The sequence below is a fragment of the Megalobrama amblycephala genome, linkage group LG2 (assembly GCF_018812025.1).
Source record: "Megalobrama amblycephala isolate DHTTF-2021 linkage group LG2, ASM1881202v1, whole genome shotgun sequence".
NCBI classification, from domain to species: Eukaryota; Metazoa; Chordata; class Actinopteri; order Cypriniformes; family Xenocyprididae; genus Megalobrama; species Megalobrama amblycephala.
This window is the reverse complement of record NC_063045.1, coordinates 46,449,590-46,472,980: the sequence shown is the minus strand read 5'-3', so window position 1 is coordinate 46,472,980 and position 23,391 is coordinate 46,449,590. Positions and strand designations below refer to the sequence as shown.

Below are 23,391 nucleotides of genomic sequence, written 5' to 3'. Positions count from 1 at the left end.
GGCCATGATTTGATGTGACTCTGGTGTGGTGGACTAGCATGGTGCCAAGATGTGACGAGACACTGACGTGGCGGTTTTGTCAGGTTTATGATTTTACACTAAAACTTACCGGTGTCTAGTGTTTATTCTCTCTTAGAGGTAGTAAACCTTAAGCGCAATGCGCACATCTCCCGTTTTTAAAAATAGAGCACTGTCACAGTACATTGGACAAAAGTACCATTCGTTGGGTTTTTATGTTACATTTTTAAAACAGCTTAACCACAGTACTTTATCAAATTTAAAAGAATACAAAGAATATAAAAAAAAGAGTTTATGAAAACAGAGAAAAGGTAATCGTGACACCCCTACAGGCTGCACCCTGTAATGTGCATTATAAAGCCAAAAAACTTGGTAATTGACAAGTGAAATGGGTCATAATGTGTGTTCAACCCAAGATCAGAAAAGGTCATTAGTTTTCATGATCATTGTTTTAACACAATGCTTGAGAAAGTTTCGTGGAAACGTTTCACGTTTCCACGTTTCCACGTTTCCACGTTTCCACGTTTCCACGTTTCCACGAAACGTGGAAACGTGACCAGACAAAGAGTGAACAAAGACAGCAACTTAAATAGTGAGGCAAACAAGGTAATGATGGCAAACACCTGTGATGATTAATGAATTAATCATCTTACTAAAGAGTGGCGGAAAAACTGAACAAAGGAAGACATGTGACTAAAGAAAACAAACTGAATGTCCATGAAAACTCATACGAACGGATTATAACTGTGACAAATTTGAAGTAATATACAGCATATTAAAGTTTTTTAAAATCTATGTTCTAGACATTCACTCTCATCGTCCAGAACAAAGATTAAAAAGCTTAATCGCAGTAGTTGGCAATAAAAGCCCTGGAACATGCCAGGAACGTGCTGAGCACGTTGGGATCCTTAACATTTACTAAGGTCAAACTTCATAGGCCTGTTCTTATTTTGAGTGACTGCCAGCACTTTCTAATATGTAGGCTACATGTGCATGTTGTGTATGGATGTCTGTCTTCTCCATGGCTATATGATTATGAACCTCATCAGAGACATTCACTCTAATTGCTATATAAAACATAATAATTTTTTAATGTTTTTGAAAGATGTTTCTAATGCTCACCAAGGCTATCAAAAATACAGTAAAAATATTAATATTGTGAAATATATTTACAATTGAAGTAATTGTTTTATATTTTAATACATTTAAAAATGTAATTTATTCTTGTGATGCAAAGCTGAATTTTCAGCATCATTACTCCAGTCTTCAGTGTCACATGATCCTTCAGAAATCATTCTAATACGCTGATTTGCAGCTCAAGAAACATGTATTATTTTTATTATTATTATCAATGTTAAAACAATTTTGGCTTCTATATATTAAATATATATATTAAATATATTTTTTTCATATATTTTAATGATTATTGTTAAGTAGCTATACGGCCGCGTGCGTGTCGACCTCTGTCCATGGTGCTAGATTTTATAACTCTTGTCCCTCACTATCTGCAATATAATCCAATCACGTTTGATTCGAGTAAATTACACAAAAATGTGGCTTCATGGACAGATTTTGTTGCGAGTAAGAGTATCATATATTATAGGTGTGACAGTAATGAGCAGATAAGTGCGCTCAAGGTGTCGTCGCCACTGCAGCATCCGCTCTGCGGCTGCTCGCTGCTTCTGCTGCCGCCGCTTAACAGTCCCGCAGACAAAGTCATGGAGGGAGGGAAGTTGTGAGGCTAAGAAGTGGGTCTACATCCCCTCGAAACCGGCAAATTAGAAACAATGGCGGAGGCTAATCCACTCAGGGGACTGCCCCGGATCCAGAGGGCTGCGGTAAGATGGATTCTTCTCTGTTTTGGACAGGGTTTTTGCTGCAGAACTGACAAACGCTAATGCGGGCGCTGGGTGGGAGTCTTGTTTGCTTTATATTAGTGAGAAACTATAAACAAGATCACGCGCGCGTTTGCAATGTTAACTGTTAGTAGGAATCTGTGATAATTATTACAGTCAGCAATGAAATGTTTTACATTTGATTACAGCCATGTGCAATGATCGCTACGTTTTTTTTAAACACACCTGACCATGCTTGTTACTCCATGTGTGGATTATCAGTATGGCTAACGCAATAATAATACATTATAGACTTTTTTTGGCTGTTTTATTGCTAGTAATTACACATATGCACCATAAGGGTATATTTTAACCTCTGCTGATTATGGGAGGCTAGCACAGCAATCAGAGTGAAAAGTGTGAGTGTCTCTGATGAAGTTTATTGGCCATCAGTCTATCAAAAAGGTAGAAGACAGACAGCCTACACTTACTTGTCAGCATTAGGTTAACCGAGGCAACAAATCCAGCCTTGGATTTCCATGGTGATTGATTGTCTTAGCAGGGTCTGAAAAAGTGCATAGTAGTTGCTTGTATAGTCAGACTGAATTTCTTGCTTTAATCAGCAAAAAAGGTGTTACAAAAGGAGTTGGTTTCACATAGCTTTTTAACACATTTTAATACTAAATTGAAATCTGTATTACTTTAACTTTTTCTGAGATTACTTAATTGCATTTTAAATATGTGCATCCATGGGGATATGTGGGTGTCTGACCTAGATTTCTACATCTATGAACACATTAGAAGTGGGAGGATGATATCCAAGCAGCCACCTTGCTGTTTATGATTAAATTGGGTAACACTTTATTTTACAGTGTCATTGTTACATATGTTACATGCAGTTACTATAGTAATAACTATAAATTATGTATAATTACATGCAACTAACCCTAAAACTATATCTAATCCTAGCCCTAACCCTAAGTACATGTAGTTACTTAATATTACTCAGTACATAAATATATAATTACAGTGTAACAAAGACACCTTAAAATAAAGTGTAACCTTAAACTGTTATCATATTATTATTCTTCAAATCATTCTGAATTATGTGATTGGAAACAAGATGGTACTGAAATTTCTGAAATATCACATCTCTTCCTCAGATGTCATTCCCTGGACATTTGCATTTAGTTCTAGTGCTAAGACCCAAAACCCACCTTCAGACCACTGGAACAGACCTCGGTTTCCGCTTCAGTCAGGACGACTTTGCGCTCAAGATGCCGGTAAGAGCTGATGAGATTCCACTGTGATACAAAACAATAGGTTTTTTTATGATATAGTGATGAGGTGCATATATTTGAGTCTTGAAAAGAGACCATAATCCCCATAATCTTGAGACCATAATCCTGACTGATTATGTGGGACAACATTTGATAGTTTACATCTATTTCTTCGATCTTTATTTATCCATAACAAGGCCATTAAAAGGCCATTGCACCTTTACAAGGTTAGTCTGCTTAACGAATGGATTCTTAATCTTATTTAATTTAATTTTCATCAAATATACTGTGCTTAATTAATTCCCCGGCTCTTTTCTGCCTTATTCAGATGATAATGCTGAGTTCCCTGTCAGACCTGCTTCGCTTCATTGATGAAAATCAACTGAGCACTGAGTTTGGTGGTAATTTGGATCAGTGCCATAGTGACTGGATAGTTCTGCGAACGGTAAGCATTCTGCTGTGTAGTGTAGCGGCACATTGATTTTATGCAGGGAAATGAGATCTATACTGTAACAAAAAATTCCATTATATGCTCACAAAAAGGAATTAATCACAAAATTGCATTGTATGTGTCACTATTTAATGCTGATAAGAGAATTAAATCACTTACTAAATTATATCTGTTTTCTTCCTTTTATTACTTGTGATTTGCAAATCTAAATTCACGTAAATCTGATTTTAGATAAGGAGGCTTTGGCAAACAATTGCAATATATGCTGAGTAATGCATATTTCTGTCTGTGCTGCCCCCTTCAGGCCATAGAGAGTTTTGCAGTGACAGTGAAGGAAATCGCTCAACTTCTGCAGACATTCGGCACAGAGCTGTCTGAGATTGAGCTGCCTGATGAAGCTAGTGGCATTGAGTACCTACTTAGATCACACACTGAGAAATACAGACAAATGAAGGTATGGAGATGAGTCTCACAGTTGAGCAGTCCTATGTATTATGCACATTTAAACAGTGGGGTATGACACTTTTTAAAATGTTCTAATTTAATATAATTATATCTATTGCAAGTCATATTATCAGCATAGCAATTTTTAAATTTAATTGTTTTTGTTTTTTTAAAGTTGAATAGAAGTAATTTTTTTTTAAATTATGGTGAATTTTTTTTTCTTCCATATTTCCTTACTTTATTTTTTAAATATTATTTTATACACTTTTGACAGACTTTGTTTTTTTTGTTTTTGTTTTTTTCTGTTTTTTTACTTTAAAAAAGTTTAAATACTGGAATAAATATTTAAGTGATTACTGAATGAAATGTGTGATCTGAAAACTATTAGGATGACATTAGGTCAGTTATGAGGGAAGGACGCCAGCTGCTCTCAAACCTTGAGGCCTCAAAAGCAGAGGAAGGTGCTGCAGCAGAAGACAGAGACATCAGCCAAGACAAAGAAAGAGTGCAGAGGTACAATACTGTATTACTCACCAGCAGAGTAAGTAAATCATTGTGAGCTCTTTTGGGGAGCTGAATAACTCTCCAATGAGTAGGCTATTCATGTGATTTAGGTCATCAAAATCATGCACTATTTATTGCTTCTTTTAATTTTTATCCTCCTAGTATTGGATTGGTTGACATCCATTTAACTTCCACTAATTCAAAATGGATTTTGTGTCAATCATCAAAATAAACTTCAGCTTATAGGCTCTGTGTGTAAAAATCAGGTAACTCTTTCCTTGTGTAAAAATTCTTCATGTTCCATTTGTTTATTGCAGGCTTGTGGCACAGTTACGGGACATGGAAATGGCTTTTGATGGTTTTTTTGAGAAGCACCACCTCAAGCTTCAACAATACCTTCAACTCCTCCAATACGAGCTGAGCTTCCATGAGGTACAGACCAGTGTTGGAGTAACAAGCTAAAAGTGGCGACTGTACTAACTACATTAATAACACAGCTATAGTAGTAACAAGCTTTTCTAAAGATTCATGGTAAAGTGCAACCTGCTACATTGCTGTGTTGAATGTCAATGTATTTTGCATGCTTCTTAGATCAAGTTCACTACCGCAAACACATTTTATTTTCATCCCGCAGTCCAATCACCGGGTCTGATTCCGGCTCAAATTGATAGGGTAAAATTAAAGACATGTTTACAATAACACTGAGCGCATGCATCTCCACGTTATGGTAAGAGGCGTGACCTTTCCGGGCAAGGTTCGCTAAACTGCTGTTGAATCACAACACAGGAACCGCTGGCACAATCAGAACTCGTTACGTATTTCTGAAGGAGGGACTTCATAGAACAAGGAAGTCATCAGCCCGTTTTTATGACAGTGGAAACAGCGGTATACAGATAAGTAAATTATGTGAAAAATACTGTGTTTTTTTACACGCGAAACATGAACACATGTTATATTGCACACTATAAACACAATCAAAGCTTCGAAAAATAACGAAAAACGGGACCTTTAAGGCCCGTTCACACCAAGGAAGGTGTCTATAACAAAAATGATAATAATAATAATAATAATAATAATAATCCTTACATTTATATAGCGCTTTTCTGGGCACTCAAAGCGCTTTACATATTGAAGGGGGAAATCTCCTCAACCACCACCAATGTGCAGCATCCACCTGGATGATGCGACGGCAACCATATTGCGCCAGTACGCCCACCACACACCAGCTTATTGGTAGAGAGGAGACAGAGTGATGAAGCCAATCAGTGTATAGGGATGATTAGGAGGCCATGATGGACAGAGGCCAATGGGCAAGTTTGGCCAGGATGTCGGGGTTACACCCCTACTCTTTTCGAAGGACATCCTGGGATTTTTAATGACCACAGAGAGTCAGGACCTCGGTTTAACGTCTCATCCGAAGGACGGATGATAGAGATGTAGTTCTAAAAATTGATCTAAATTTAAAAGAATGGACACCACACCACAGCTATAATGATAACGGCACAAAGAGAAACAATATTGTTGGAATCACATTCAGAATTTTTTTTTTCCTTAGATGAACGATAAAAATTGACAGCCAATCATAATCCATTCCACTTTAAAGAGCTTGAGCATTTAAAGCGGTAGACAACAAACCTGCTGCGCGCTTTGAATCAACAAATAAATATTTATAAACATTTAAATGTAGAATAAACTTTCGATGGTGTGAATGCTAATATAGTTACAATTATGGTTATCTTTAGTTATCATTCTTGGTCTGAACAGGCCTTTATTTTAGTGATTCTGTTGGTCCTAAAGTGTACTTATAAATCCCGAGTCATTCTAGTAAATCAGTTCGTCCTAAACGGTCCACTGTCGCATATACATTGGATTCATTCTTAATTGATCAATTTTCTCATATGCAGCATTGGAAAATCTGATTCATTCTAGTGAATTGGTTCGTCTAAAACGGTCCACTTTTTTATACGTGTAAAGGATGTAGGCCGGTAAGAGCTGTGCATGTAAACCTCACTTTCCTGATCTCAAGAGGCATTTTAGTGACGGACGCTAGAGACTTTAGTCTTTAGCCTCCCGGGTTCGAGTCCCGCTCAGAGTGGGCGGTTCAAACAGGAGGGGTTACATATGCAGCACTGTAAAAAAAAAAAAAAAAAAGTTCAGTTGAGTTTAATTTTAGTGAATCGGTTCATTCGGATGGTTATTGTCCTTTTTATGACTTCAACTTAAATTACTTTTCTCTCACTGCATATTATGTTAATACAAACAATTTAACAGATGTGGAAAAAAAAACATTAAAACATCTATTGCAATTATACCAATGCAAAAGTCTGTTATAATATTTTTGTGAAAAACTTGAATTAATGCATTATAAAATATTTATCTTAAAGGATTAGTCCACTTTTAAATAAACTTTTCCTGATAATTTACTCACCCCCGTGTCATCCAAGATGTCCATGTATTTCTTTCTTCAGTCGAAAAGAAAATGATGAAAACATTCCAGGATTTTTCTCCTTATAGTGGACTTCAATGGGCAACAAACAGTTGAAGGTCAAATTAGTTTCACTGCAGCTTCAAATTGTTCAACACGATCCCAGATGAGAAATAAGGGTCTTATCTAGTGAAACCATCGCTCATTTTCTGAAAAAAATTGAAAATTATATAAGTTTTAACCATAAATGCTCATCTTGAACTAGCTCTCTTCTTCTTCTCCTCTATTAGAATTCCAGCAGTGTAGACGCTGCTAAGCGTATTACTGCCCTCCACAGGTCTAGTTCAATAGTATATAACAATTAGTTCAAACTTTGACCTGTGGAGGGCAGTAATACGCTTAGCAGTGTCTACACTGCTGGAATTCTAATAGAGGAGAAGAAGAAGAAGAGAGCTAGTTCAAGATAAGCATTTAAGGTTAAAACTTATATAATTTTCAATTTCTTTTCAGAAAATGAGCGATGGTTTCACTAGATAAGACCCTTATTTCTCATCTGGGATCGTGTTGAACAATTTGAAGCTGCAGTGAAACAAATTGACCTTCAACTGTTTGGTGCCCATTGAAGTCCACTATATGGAGAATAATCCTGGAATGTTTTCATCAAAAACTTTAATTTCTTTTCGACTAAAGAAAGAAAGACATGGACATCTTGGATGACATGGGGGTGATTAAATTATCAGGAAAAGTTTATTTAAAAGTGGACTAATCCTTTAAATGCATTGTTGAAAATAATTATGTGGTCTTTGTCTGTACATAGATGGAGGCCATTCTGGAGAAACTCAGTACGCAGGAGAAAGCCATTGCATCTGTGGGGACAACAGTGGCCCAGACGGAGCAGCTGCTCAAAGACCTTGAGATGCTGGAGACCACAGCAGAGGTTTGAAATTTTAACTGTTAAAATATTTAACCTTCTCTTTTTTACTAGGAATCATTCATAGAAAATAAAAAGAATCATGCCTTATTGAGATTGTACTTCAGTTCAAATACATTGCACACCACAAATGTTGATTGATGCTGATGTTGAGAGCTGACAAGGCGAAACATCTTTTGCCCTGTATTTTAACTGATATAAACAAGTGTTTGATTAATAGCTGAGAGCACTCTGTTGTTGTTGCAGGATGAAATGGGCCGTGCTCAGATTATTATTCTGCATGGGCATCAGCTTGCAGCAAGTCATCACTACGCTCTTGCCCTAATAGTTCAGCGCTGCAATGAACTGAGGCATCACTGTGACACCCTCACAACAGCTCTGCGTGCCAAGCGGGCATCTCTCACACGCATACGAGACCTTCTGTTGCGGTTGGAGGAGGTATTAACTATGCAAATGCAAGAAATATGTAATATATGCACTTTATGCAAAACATATACAGACTCTGCATATCTCTGTATGGGCAGACTGTGCGTTGGTGTGATGAGGGGGCCTATCTGCTGGCTAACCAGCTGCTGGATAAGTTTCAGTCCAAAGAGGGGGCGCAGGCAGCCCTGCGGGACATTGAGAAACTGATGGAGACGGCGCCCTCAGTCCTGCGGTCTAACCCGGACTTCCTCCGTCTGGAGTTTGAGGCAATACTAACACCACAGCTGCAGGTATTGACATACCTGAATATAACACAAATATATACCCTTTGAGATCAGTAGTGAACATGCTTCTACTTTGTGTCTTCTAATTAAATACAAAAATTATATTTATAAATTATATACTAATTATATTAATCACTAAACATGTAAAAAGTTTAATTTAAAAATGTGCATTCATTTTATAATTTCTTTCTGAAATGTCCCTCTTTTGCTTTAAAGTTACGATGGAACTAGCAACAGATCTTTTCTTTCGTATTGTGACGTACATCAGAGTGAAACGTATTATCAAAAAAGGGCAGATGCTTGGTTCTATTCATTGGTTGTTGACTGGATGGAGGCAGATCTGAATGCAGTCGATTGTAAGAAAAGGGCGGAGGTTAAGTGGACTAAATCAGTGGTTCCCAACCACGTTTCTGGACATTTTGCATGTCTCCTTTGCCTGACACACCTATTTCAGATCTTGGAGTCTCTACTAATAAGCTGATGACTTGAATCAGGTGTGTTTGATTAGAGAGACATGCAAAATGTGCACTCTTGGGGCGCCTCCAGGAATGTGGTTGGGAACCCCTGGACTAAATCTTTGGCATATATCAAGTTATTTTAACTAAAAATTATGAGGTCAAAAAAAAAAAAAAAGTGAAGACAACTCCTATGATCCACGCTCATTCACGGAGTCATCAAGCTATGTCTTTGTTTTGAATAAGCAACCTCTAGTGGCGAAAATTACATATTGTGCCTTTAAAGGGATAGTTCACCCAAAAATGAACATTATGGGCCCTATCATACACCCGGCACAATGTGACGCCAGGCGTGACGAAAGTGTTTTTTGCTAGTTTCAGCCCGACACAGTTATCATTTTCATGTCCAGCATTTTCTATTTACATCTACATCCATTAAAGATAAAAATGCTTTGGTAGAATCCTGCTTTTCCCATAGATGGTCTGCTTGCGTGCTTTAACCTCGTGCACGAGCAGATCTTTCAAATGACAGCACCAAGTCTTCTAGGCATGAAATGAACATGTTGGTGACATTTTGCAACATCTATCTTTTTCCATTCTTCAAGAATGACCTCTTTTAGAGACTGGATGCTGAATGGAGAGTGATGCTCAACTTGTCTCTTCAGAATTCCCCATAGGTGTTCAATTGGGTTCAGATCAGGAGCCACTGAATCACTTTCACCCTGTTCTTCTTCAGAAATCCAACAGTGGCCTTAGATGTGTGTTTAGGATCATTGTCATGTTGGAAAATTAAACAATGACCAAGGACACGGAGTGATGGTAGCATCTTCTCTTTCAGTATAGAGCAGTACATCTGTGAATTCATGATCCCATCAATGAAATGCAGCTCCTCGACTCCAGCAGCACTCATGCAGCCCCATATTCCTCACCTTTGCGACACCATACAGTTTTGAAGCCAGTTCTGAAGACAGTTTAGGAGAGGCTTCTTTCGTGGACGGCACCCATGCATGCCATTCCTCTGCAGTGTAGGCCGTATTGTGTCATGGGAAATAGTCACCCCAGTTTAGCTTTTTAGTTTAGGTTTTTTGTACCACTTTTCCTACAGTATTCTGACTGAAAAGTAAAGCTTTGCTGATCTTCTTGTAGCCTTCACCTTTCTGTTGTAAAGAAATGATTTTCTTTCTCAGGTCTTGTGACATTTCTCTTCCAAATGGTGCCATTGCTGACAGCATAAAATGGGAAGGGGTTTTAACACCCTTTTATAGTCAACGGTCTGATGGACATCTGTATAATGAATAATTAGACTCACTTGTGGTTGAATTCTTGTTAAATTAGACATTTGTAGTCTAAAATTTAGCTTCGCTCCAGAGACTTTCAGTGGGGTGTACTCATTTTTGCATCACCCTAATTTGAGTAAAACTGAAAATTATGTTCTCTAAGTTATATTATTAACCTTACTTTCATGTTATAAGTTAAACAGACGTTATATTAAACATAGTCTTGTCAACATTTTGGAAATTGTTTTTGCGTTCATTGAGATATTGTTTAAAATGTTACTTTTCAAAGGGGGTATACTCATTTACACTGAGCACTGTATGTATAGAGTATCAAAACTGTGCTCAGATTTCTAAATTCTGTGTCCTTAATCATTCTCTATCGATCAAGTGCCTATTTTAAGTTCACTCTCTTTTCCTTTCATGTTAGTCTCAGATAGAGGCTGTCACAGAGAAGGTATCAACAGTACAGGGAATGATCCAGAGCCGACAGGCCTGTCTGAGAAAACTGGCTGATATTCAGGTCAGACCCATCCAGCTGGTCGCTCCAAGGCCTGAGAACTCGCCACGCTGCAAATCCCCTCTGTTCTCTCCTAAACACAGTATGTTTTTCTATTTCAACCACATTTGCTCATGGTAAAAATACAATTTCCATTGGTCTGAATGTTTCCTGTCTTTTTCTAAGGTTTTGATGTGAACTCCAGTTTAAGGTTTTCTTTTGATCTTGCACTCCCTGGTAAAAGGGCCTCACGGAAAGGTCCCAGCACAAAGAAGGTTTGGCTGACCAACCTCATTCATCTCAAAATCATTCAAAGTGCACTTCTACTCATTGCTGACAGCTTTAGGAACTTTTTCCTGGTTCTTGTAGATAGAGGTGATGCACGACTACGAGGAGAACCGCAGCTGTCTGTCCTACGGCCCAGATGGAGTTGAGAACCCCGACCAGTACAAACGGTGAGCATTTATGCAATATCTTGGCAAAAATGTATGTTCACGAATCATTAATTCCTTCTCAACCTCCTCTCTTTGTCTGTCTCTCACCAGTCTCTTTCCCTTTCTGTCCTCATCTCTTTCTTCCCCTCTCTCCTCTGTTATTGCCCATGCATCCCTCGCTTCTCCAGCCATGTAATGAAGGAGCTGATCGAGACGGAGAGAATCTATGTGGAGGAGCTGCTGTCTGTTTTGCTGGTAATGTCTTGACGGAATGACCTTGAAATAATTGGTCTGTGTTTTGTTTTCCCTCATTCCATTTGCCTCACAGCTGTGATATAGTAGATGATCTTCGGATGCACTCATTTCGAATTCCACATTCATCTTTCCTTTCACACTGTAGTTTGTAATGTCATGGTGAGTCAGAGCCTGATCACGTAATTACACACACTTTTTTTCTGCTGTTTTCTGTACAACCATTGATAGACACTGCCATATAAACAAAAACAAAGCAAACTGTGATGGCTCTGATCATTTGGCACAATGATTAAGGGTGCAACAGAAATGAAAAGTGTACAATTAGAGCTAATATAATAGTTCTAAAACATTTTACAGCTCTTTGATATTTAGAATATTTGTAAGTCATGCATTTTTTTCTGTTCCTGGGTGACAGGGTTACAGGGCAGAGATGGATAACCCATCTCTCTCTAATATACTGCCATCTGTACTGCGAAACAAGAAAGAAGAGCTGTTTGGAAATCTGCCGGAGATCTATAAATTCCACAGCAGGTGAGAAATATGCCCACACACATGGATACATAAACACGCATTCATGCTGATCATGTCTTTGTTGTGTAGGATATTCCTGCAGGACCTTGAGAGCTGCTTAGAGTCTCCAGAGAGAGTGGGAGCACGCTTTTTGGAAAGGGTGAGCAATTCTGTCATATCGATATATATCTATCTATATGTCATATCATATCTATTTCAACTAAATTCTGTTCCTTTGAACTTTCTATTCATCAAAGAATCCTGAAAAAAAAGAATCACATTTTTCGCAAAAATATTAAAGGGGCTCTATGTAGGAATGACACCCAGTGTTCAAAATAGGTACTGCAGTCCAAATTCAAAATATTGTTTGGCCCACCCCCTCGTTCAAAGACGCGGGTTGCCAGCTTTTACAGCATATTGCCAGCAACAATAAGGAGCGCAATTGACAATGAAAGCTGAGGAGACTTAAACACTGTAAGCTGATGAGTTGTTTCGATATGCTGTTGTTCAAAGAGATATTTCGATGGATTCAGAGGCTTTTTAGTAGAGATGCACCGATTGCAATTTTTTAATTTTTTAAATCGGCCGATTCCGATTTTTTGTTAGTGTGATTGGCCGATACATATTTTTTGCTGATTCCGATTTTCTTTCTAAGAACTATAAATGACAACATATAGCCTACAAACAAAAATCTACTTTTCTTCAATGCAGAGTTTTATTTTCATTAAAAAAGAAAACAAGTAAAAGCCAGTAATAAAATATAAACAGCTCAAATAAATGCAATAGAATAAAGAGAGCTATGAAACTAAGTTTTTCGGGTTAACTGGGTTTTTATTCAGGTAAGAAATACTACAGAAATTAAAGTAATCAAATGTAAAATAACACATTGTTACCTTAATTTCTGTAGTCTTTATTGCAAATAATTCTTACCATTAAAGTTATAAAACGTATTCAGTCAAGAGCAGAAAGTGATTTTCTTTGTCTTTTGTTCTTTGATTAACATGACAGACAGCAGCAGGAATATTGGACTGCTGTCCCTTTAAGAGTTTATGAACAGTGTTCAACGGACCCAATACTGTTACACACGACATGGGTTCACTTTCTTAGCTATTTAACGATTCAAAACTGACTGTGTTTATCTGTATACTCGCCAAGATTGCCTGTGCCGCTGGTTTTGACATACTTTTGTATGTATTTGACAGTTTAAGCGCTGGAAGGCGCTTATTTTTGGTACTTGTGGCTCTGTTTGACTTCCGTCTCTGTTTGAGACTGAGCGTGGCTTGTTCGCTTCACTAATATAGATCAGTGGTGCGCGTGTTTTTGGTGTGAGCGCGAAACCTGCGGAAATGACTATTATGCTCAATACAAGCACTACTTAACCGGAGCGAATGAGTGTGTCACTTCACCGTGACAAAGAGAGCGAAAACGCGCAGCTGACATTATTGCCTGATTCTCTGACCCAGTTTGTTTGCTGGTTTCCATGGCTGCAATATGCGGTGTTTTCCGCCAACTGGCAACCAGTGATGTTGAAATACTATTGGATAAACTGCAGCACACGGTTTCACAGAGACCAAAACAAAAACAGACATTCCGACACGGAACGCACATTTTCAAAGTAGAATATCTGGCTGTAGCATTGTTTTTCTGAGAAACAAGTAGGTGAACTTAGCATGTTTCCTAAATATCTGCAAACATATTAGGGTATTTTTTATGCTTTATTAAAGTAAAAATCTTACATAGAGCCCCTTTAAGCAGTGCAACTGTTTTCAACATTGATAATAATGAGAAAGGTTTCTTGAGCAACAAATCAGCATATCAGATTGATTTCTGAAGGATCATGTGACAGTGAAGACTGGAGTAAGTTAAAGGAATAAATTAGATTTTGAAATATACTGTACTGAAACAGAACACTTTTTAAACTGTTATAACACTTCACATTATTACTGTTTTTACTGTATTTTGATCAAATAAATGCAGCCATGGTGAGCATGAGACGTTTTTATAAACATGAAAAAAATCTTACCGACCCCAAGCTTTTGAGCAGTAGTGTGTGTGTGTGTGTGTGTGTGTGTGTGTGTAATGCAACAAATCTGTGTATCTTTAATGACATATCATAACAGGGCTTGATGTTAACTTTTTTTGCTCACCAGCCACTGTGGCTAGTGGTTTTCCAAAGTTACTAGCCACTCAGCATTTTCACTGGCCACAATTTTGACATTGATACCATGGGGAAAAACTGCCATATAGATATTTTTAATATTATCTCATAATTTGGCAGCAGGTATATTAGGCTGCTGTCACTTTAAGACCTGCTGCACGGATGCATTATACTGTTATACATGCATTTTCTTTCTCAACTGCTAACATATTTCTCATAACGGACTGTTTAAGTGAATACTCACCAAGACTTGCATTTTGACATTATTTTGTGTGTATTTGACTGGCTGTCGGAGAGATGAGAGAGCGAGAAAGTACAGCTGGTACTGTGTATCTATTCTGGGGAAAATGAGTATTGGAGGATTGTGACAACACTATACTGCCTTGTTTTTTATTTTATTTTAGATGCCATTTTAAAAGAGTATAATTGAAAAATGTATATATTATATATAAAATTCAACCCGCCAAAGTGGCTAGTATGAGTGACTGCACAACGCCACTGCTGAAATTTGCCGGGTTGGCGGGTGTTAATGTCAAGCCCTGCATATGAACAATCGGTCAGTAATGATACTGACACAAAACACATTTATTTTGATATGGACATCACTGAAAATAATGATAACTTGCTGTTTGTTAGTCATACAGTATGTTGATTCAGTCAAACGAACTGAAACTGGTCATTTTTGAGCTATTTATTAAAAGAACCGGCTCAAAAGAGTCATTCACTATGGACTGAAAATACACTGGTCATGCTGTATGTCTTTGATTCACTAAAAAGGATCGACGCATAAGAATCATTGGTTTGTAAATTATTTGTTCGTGACTAGACTGGTCATGTTGGACATTGTTTTTGCATGCACGCTCTGGTGACATCTCAACAGAAAGACATTTTTTGCCATTATTTTGTGGTACACTGCCTTTTATTGCACCACATTCAGTAGACTGTGAAGTTACATTCACAATCGAGGTAAATATGATTTATTCTGCTGCGGTGCTGAACATTCGGTAGTGACGCCCTAGAAAAGTAGTACAGGAACCACTGATTTGTGGCCTTTAACTGTTCTTTTGTAATGAATTGTTTTGCAGAAAGAAAATTTTCAGGTCTACGAGCGCTACTGCCAGAACAAACCTCGCTCAGATGCCCTCTGGAGGCAGTGTTCTGATTCCGTCTTCATCCAGGTATTGATGTGGATATTTTTTGGAATTCACACATCTATACAATAACAGTTGATTGAAATGATTACAATAAACAGCACACAGATATCTATTGGACAGTGATTAGTGGAATGGTTTATATCCTGTTATGAGTTTTAAATATTTTACTTTCTGTTTTCTTATGTAGGAGTGCAAAAGGAAGGTGGATCATAAACTTGGGCTGGACTCATATTTGCTCAAACCTGTTCAGCGTTTAACCAAGTACCAGCTTCTTCTTAAGGTGCTTAACCAAAACAAACCAAATCCAAATTTATTTTTTTCCTCCCAGATGTCTATTTTCACTTAATACTTGCTGTCTCTTTGATTAGGAACTGCTAAAGCACAGCTCAAACTCACAGTATGCCTCTGAGCTGCAGGGGGCGCTAAATGCCATGCTGGATCTCCTCAAGTCTGTCAATGACTCCATGCATCAAATTGCCATCACTGGTTATGAGGTGTGACCAACAAATGAGAATGGAGACAGGATGAATATTAAAGTGTGCCTATTATGCTATCTTAAAGGTTCCTACTTTTATTTTGAATGTCTCCTATATGTTTACATGCATCCAAACAGTATCACCTTTTTTTATCACAGTGTCCGAAACGGTTCGATCAAGGACTCATTCTCTCTAATCCTCGCCTTTCCGAGAGCCTACTCTGCTCTGATTGGTCAGATGGCCCAGTCTATCACTTACAGCCTGTGTCAGAAATGAAATGCACATTACCATATCTGAATTTCAGCTCCAGAAGCTTCCTCAACACTTGATACACAGTGATACAAACAGTAACGATGGCATTGGTTTTACCATAACAATCTCATCCTTTTGAAGTGCATGCAATGTGGATTAGCTTTCGCAGCGCAGAAAACAGCGTCTTCTCAATGTGTCAACAACACAAACTCTTCCAAGCATCAACAACAGCTTTGAGGGTGGGTAAAAGTAGTCGTCATTCGCAGGCGGCATTATGCAAATTTGTTACAAACCTAGGTTCATGCAAGAAGAAAGACTGGAAACAAGACCTTTTACATTCACAAACAGCTATTTTACACGCTATATGAAAGGTAATATCCAAAAAAGCATAATGGGGCACTTTAATGTTTATCGTAACTGAGTCAGTCAAATGTTTTTGTTATTAGTATATTTCCTACAATTAACTTTAAAAGTGCTGCTTTTTACATTCCTACATTTGATTTTCTATGTGTTCTTTGTGTCTAGGGTGAATTGAGCGACCTGGGTCGCGTCCTTATGCAGGGCTCCTTCAACGTCTGGATCAACCATAGGAAAGGCCCAACCCGCATGAAGGACATGGCTCGCTTTAAACCCATGCAAAGGCATCTGTTCCTTCATGAAAGAGCTCTGCTTTTCTGCAAGAAGAGAGAGGAGAGTGGAGAGGGACATGATCGGACAGCCTCTTACAGCTTCAAACACTGCCTGATGGTGAGAGAGAGTGAGAGACCGACCTATTTGGCATTTACATATTTATTTTGTCAGAATGCATGACTACTTTTGAATGACCTTCAACGTAGAAAGATGATTTTGGCAGCCAGATGGTGCAGTTACCACATCCACCATGCAGCTAACCAGTCAACTTTGACCTGCTTTCTACATTTAAACCATTTTTGAGCATGTTGTGTTGTACTGATTTTGAGGTTAAGCACCTATTTGTTTATCCCAGCCCTATTTTAAGTGTGCTCAAAGAGATTGACGTTTTTATGAAAGGGGTTTTAGGCTTAACTCAAATTCCATTGGCAGTTTAAAAACCCACATGGTTATTAAAATACTGCATTACTGAATTTCCAAGTGAGATCTTTGACCCCTCTGTTTCATTTGCAGATGAGTGCTGTTGGTATCACAGAAAACATCAAAGGGGATGTAAAGAAGTTTGAAATTTGGTACAACGGAAAGGAGGAGGTGTATGTTGTTCAGGTGAGTCATTCATCAAGGTTAAAACTCCACACAATGCAATGGATAAAAAGTTACAAGTGCCTCTGTCATCACTTACTAACGCCTCTTCAATACCTCCTCGCTGATGGGGATATCTCAAAAATTGCTTGTTCACAATGAACATTAATGTCAAGTTCTGAACGCAAATTTGTTTGTAGAACTTGCAGAACTAAATAATATGTGGGTTTTTGGATATACTTCAGAAGAATTAGCCATTTTTTAGACAGATTTCATATACACTGTGGTCCAAAAGTCATGAGATCACATTTAAAATATGTGATTCAAAAGATATTTTAAAACTGGAAATAAGTAAAAGGTTTTAGGTTTTAAATATGTATATATATAAATATAACATTTAAAAATGTAAATAAATATTAAATAAGAAAAAAAAATTAAATAAGAAAAGCATTCACTAGTGGCCTCATTTGTGTGTAAAAATGTTATCTGTATCTTGTAATTGTTTTATTTTGCAGGCTCCAACAGTAGATGTGAAGATTGCATGGCTCACTGAGATTAGAAAAATCCTCAACAATCAGCAAAAGATTGACAAAGGTTCCTACATTGCATTTCCATTTCTGTTCAAATCGGTGTTTAATGTTTTCAATTTTGAACTGGTATGTCTTGATTAAATCAGTCTTGTTTAGCGAGTCAATCTCTGCTTTTCTCTTTCTCAGGTGATGCTCACCCGGATAGTGAGCAGCCATTATTCCCACCCTTGGGCGACAGGTGATCCTCACTGTATTCCCATAACCCGTCACATTGCATTTGCAATCTCTTTTATAGCATGGATGTAAAATCAACATCTGAATATGAAAGCATCTGAAATTTAGCACTATAATCAACAGGTTTTATCAAGCAGTGCTGCCTTATGTAAATCACCTTCATAAATACTGTATGCTTTGAGCCCATCTGCATGATGGATATAGTCCTAATCTGTATCATACTGGCATGAAAAACTCTTGATCTCCTCATTTTTGCAACCTACTTGATGGAAACATTTGGCTTGGACTTTGGAGAGCCAAATGTAAAATGCTATTTGCAGTAAATGACTGTTTAATAAGCATTATGGACTATTTTCAGACATTTAGTGTGAAACGAAGAATCCTAATCTAGTTTAAATGTAATTTTAGTCTAGTCATAGGCTAATTAATTGGCTAAAGTGCAAGTTTTGATTATTTTGATGTAACATTTAGGATTATTTTTGAAGTGACAGACATATATATATCTATATACACTTTACCCTAAATGAATGGAATGTATATTTGTAATAAATAATAATAGTAAAAAATATAATTACATTTGGGAAGTCATTTGCAGCACATAGTACTTTATATTTGATTTTCAAAACAATTTCTTTGAATGTCATGTTGTTCAATGGAACAGGATTGGAGTCAATATCATGCCAACTCAGCTAATATTGAATGTTTACCGAAATTCAATTTACTGACTTAAAATCACACTCATATAATTAATACGGAGTTTATTTGCCTTTTTTTTACTGTTGGCTACTGACTGCAGTCCTGTTCAAGAATATCTTGTTTGTGACGACGTTTGATGGTTGTTGTTGTTGTTTTTTTGATGCCCTTGTTTCCTGTCGGTTCATCGGTTGGTGGGTCAGTGTGAGGCATATGTCCGTGTGCATGCCCTGGAGTTCCACACAGATCACTGGCTGCTCAGGTTGTTTTGATGTCCTTCCTCACAGCAAGCTCCAGGGGGCGTCGGTCAGCTCAGAGGACACCGATTCAGGCCGTGTGAGTCCGGTTCTGACAGACCCAGTCATCATTTCCCCACGTCCCCGCCACCACAATCGTCGCAGTGAGTCAGAGGCTGTGGGAAGGCCATTTTCATTGGAATTTAGTCTGGTTGATAGGTGCTGGAAAATTTACTATGCTATCTAACATAATGGGTTTTTGAAATGGGATTTTTAATATGTAATATGTAAATTGTGGTACATTCATTTGCATGAAATTGAATCACGTTATTGCAATGCATGAAAAATTTACAACCCACATGGTGGGAGTGATTCGGCTGGTTGTGAGTTGCAGGCTGGCCCGGGACATCTCAGTCAGTGGACATCTGTGAGGGTCTGGAGGACTGGACCACTGACCTCTCAAACATCTCGGACTCTGATGAAGAAGAAGACGATGTGCTGCTGGTGAGCTTGAACCTTTAGATATCGCTCAGATTCACAGTTATTTTCTGAGGGAAAAACATTGTATTGCTGATTAACGAATTCCCTTCATTATTCTCAGACCACTGTATTTTATTTTATTCTTTAAAGGGTTCATTTAGTTGTAATTGGGTTTAGCCAGTGGCAATTTTGTTTATTGTTATGGTCAAGCCCAACCCTGAATACTGCTTCATTTTTGTTTTTGGTGACTGAAAGAAATATGGTTGTAACATTTGGGGGGATCTTTTCATTGAAATCAGTTTCAACGATAAAGGATTTTGGTTTTATATAGTCTGTATGATTTGCTTAGACTTTGTATTATGCTGGTTTGTTTGTTTGTTTTTAGGTTCCTGGAAGGTATAGAGCAATGTTGGATCACTTAAAGTGTGGCAAGGATGATGTAATCATCAAATCTGGTGACGTCATTCACGTGCTGCAGGAGAGTGCTATGGGGCTTTGGTGAGTAATTTTCCATTTATAACCAATTAGCCTATAAAATTTAAATGTTTGAAAACTGCCAAACTGTCTACCCACCCAAACCCATTTTTACCCGCACAATCAAATTCAAAACTTCCCAACTGAGAAATCCACCCAATGTAGCAACACTGAGAGGGCGGGACTTTTTGTCCATTGGGAATTGATTGGATGGTTGTGGTTTGCTATTGCTGTGATCTTATGTGAGTGACAGGTTGCAAGACACTGCAAGAGGGAGGAGAAGTTATTTGGTTAAAGATCATGGAGGCACATGAATTTTAAAAAATTAATGATGTACAAGAATAAATTATTTATAAAAAAAATTACTGCAATATTTCATAAAAAACAAGAATTGTTCGTTTTGAGTTCTTGTTGACTTTAAGTGCACCAAAAAATATAATTCTGATCTTATAATTCTGGTCGATGTTAATAAGCTGATCATTTTCATGTCATGGCTCATAACTATTAAATAGCCAATATTAAAATACTATTTTGTCTAAATAAATATCAATTAAACAATGAACTCCAAAACACTAACCTTAAAATCAATAGTTTTAAATGCTACATGTGAATTTAGGCATCACAACTTTATAATGTACAGCATGAAAATGGATATTCATTTTGAGATTACACTTGACAGTGTTATATATTGGAAAATATATTAAAATCTTTTAATATCTTCCATTAATCCATATGGTATCAAATGCTGATATATTGTGCATCCCTAAAAAATATATTTTTACAAAACACCACCAACATGTTCTTGCCTACTTAAGACTTAATAATTATTAATAATATTTGGTTCCAAAATGCTAATATATTTTGCATTACCTTCTGGTATAGAACATTGATTCATTACCCTCAGGACGAGAACATATTAAATCATTCTGAATCACTTGTTATGCAACAAGCATCAGTCTAATTAAGTTAATGATCAATATCATGCTGTAATTCCCACAGGCATGTTAAGAATTTGACTCGTGGAGGTGAAGGAAAACTCCCTGTAGATACACTTTTGAGAATGCTGGGAGATGCCAGCAGAAGTCCCTCCATTAGGTCGGGAGGTGGATTTGTGGTGAGTGAACTCTATAGGCCTAATGATTTTTGTCACTTCCTGCTTACAAGTAGTGTAATTGATGTTAGAAACTATAAACCATACTCTAAATAATCTAAATGAATTTATGCAGCTTACATATGTTATACTTAGATAAAAATATGTTGAAAATTGTATTTTAAAGGGGTCATGACATGTATTGTGACATGTATGACATGAACAAAAATATATCTGACCCTCTGTCTGAAATTATCCGGTTTTAAGGTACGGCTCCTTTAAGGCTTGTCAGTGAATGGCCATGTTATGATTGGCTAACATCATTGCATAGGAAACAGCACCAACGCCCACTCGCTACTGAACGCGAATATGTTTTGAAAACATTATCCATATAAAACTGTCATTTACAGACAAAGCATTATGAAATCATGTACTTTCAGATCCAATACAGTTGGCTGCTTCATCTTTCAACTAAAGTTTCTGTGTGAACTCTCTATTACAATGTGAAAAAAATGCTCTGAACAAACATATAATCCTCTGACGCGATCCAGAACGCCATTAAAATAAACCATCCACTTGTTTCCAACACTGGGATCCTTAAGAAGTCTGTAAAGAGATGCAAATGAGCTGTTTAAACAGGACGCGTCAAAACAAACGTTCTTTCAATCTTCCATTTGCCCAATTGTCAGCAGACTCAAGCTCATGGACTGTCACAAATTGAACGCGCATCTTTATACTGTATCCAGTAGGGGTGGGAATCGGAGGGTACCTCACGATACGATACGATCACGATAAATGGCTCACGATAACGATAATATCGCGAGTCAGCGATTCTGCGATAATCGATATATCGCTAGACAATCCTATAATGATACATCGCGATATTGGTCTTAATATGAAAACAAAATGCACGTGAAAAGGTTAAGTGCAGGTTAACGGATAAATCCGATCTTATATGTACATTTAATAGAGTTCACGTCAAGACAAAGAAATCTATATATAGCGCTTTATTTTTTTAAATTAAAATATCGATATTTGCCGCAGCGATACGATTCTCGTATCGCACAGAGAAGGATGATGATATATCGCCATATCGATATTTTGTCCCACCCCTAGTATCCAGTGTAGACAGCATCAATGATTACAATGGGTTGTTTTTTTGACTCGACGCTCACAATGTAGGCAAATGTCAGCCGTTAAGTGACTGAATGCCAGTGGGCGGAGCCTATGGTGTGATGATGTATAACTATTTGTCAGTGTCTTGCTCTTGAGGCAGTCATATGCAAATGTATTTGCCTGTGTGATGTCACAGATCCCCCATATCAAAACGAGAGCTTCATTAAATAAATGCTTTGTTTATAACGAGGAGGACGTTATATGAAACTTGCAGGATGTTTTAATGGTACAAAGACCTCTTATATGCCAAAAAATCAAGGCAAATTTGATTTCTCATGTCATGACCCCTTTAACGAGACAGACTGATTAAATTTGATCAGACCTGAGCATATACTGTGCTGTACTGCAGTAGAATCTTTTCTTTATGTTTAAAGCACTTCAATATTGTCTCATAGGTACGGGAAATATAAACAGCAGGAAGCCCAGCAACACCTAAGGATAAAAACCACATGTACACAAAGCTCCCATCATGTGACAACCCTAAAGGCCATTTCTGTCATTCAAGACTGAGCCCAGTCACGCCAAACCGACGCACACAAACAAACACAAAGTCAGGAAAACATAGCCGCCTAGTCAAGAGAAAGTTTCCATCTGCCATCAGTAGGGATTGTGGATTATGTTGGATTTGAAGACAAAAAAAGACACCATCTACAACAATACAGTGTGGAAATAAAAGGAGCTTTGCGAAGCACAAACTTTATACTGATCCACTTCATCCCTGGAAGGTACCATCACCATACTGTGCCATAACACATGATATGAAACATGTATTTGTGTAGTTAGCACAGTATTTAATTGTATTTTAAAACAGGAAGGTTTATAGCATGGTGTGTACACTGACCTGTGAGAACAGATGGGTACGGTGGTTGGACACTTGTTTTAAAAAGCCATTTTAATGTTGGAACAGATACAGTGAATGAAAGATGAAAGCTCACATCAGTAACTAGTCTATGTGCCAAAACATATCATTCCATTTCCAAATGTACCAGGTTGATCTGAATTCTTCTTTTTTATTTATTATTCTGATTTTGCTTTGGCATCAAAACATGCTGCTTAACTTTCAGATGATCCTGCGTTTATATTCATATTTACTTTGTCAAATTAAATATGGCTGTTCTGGGCTATTTAGCACATTTTTTGTTTTACATGGGATTACTGTAGAAATTGCATGATTCATTTGTAAATATTTTGTTTTAAAATT

At 37.4% G+C, this 23,391-nt stretch overlaps 1 protein-coding gene across 2 annotated transcripts; it reads left to right on the top strand.

Moving 5' to 3' along the window:
* The first annotated feature begins 1,474 nt into the window (after window positions 1-1,474).
* Window positions 1,475-23,255, top strand: LOC125260804 (proto-oncogene DBL). Of its 2 annotated transcripts, none has more exons than XM_048179351.1 (27): window positions 1,475-1,856; window positions 3,017-3,136; window positions 3,462-3,578; window positions 3,889-4,038; window positions 4,417-4,541; window positions 4,850-4,964; window positions 7,775-7,894; window positions 8,135-8,326; window positions 8,413-8,604; window positions 10,758-10,929; window positions 11,013-11,101; window positions 11,196-11,281; window positions 11,449-11,515; window positions 11,931-12,046; window positions 12,116-12,185; window positions 15,269-15,361; window positions 15,525-15,617; window positions 15,706-15,831; window positions 16,591-16,812; window positions 17,209-17,301; window positions 17,793-17,871; window positions 17,994-18,045; window positions 19,022-19,134; window positions 19,365-19,474; window positions 19,836-19,948; window positions 20,924-21,038; window positions 22,586-23,255. In XM_048179351.1, the coding sequence occupies exons 1-27, from the start codon at window positions 1,806-1,808 to the stop codon at window positions 22,598-22,600; spliced, it is 3,006 nt and encodes a 1,001-aa protein (XP_048035308.1). In that variant the 5' UTR covers window positions 1,475-1,805; the 3' UTR covers window positions 22,601-23,255. The 2 variants fall into 2 exon arrangements, with proteins under 2 accessions (XP_048035308.1, XP_048035298.1); XM_048179341.1 differs by having other exon boundaries at window positions 18,938-19,134.
* The last annotated feature ends 136 nt before the right edge of the window (window positions 23,256-23,391 follow it).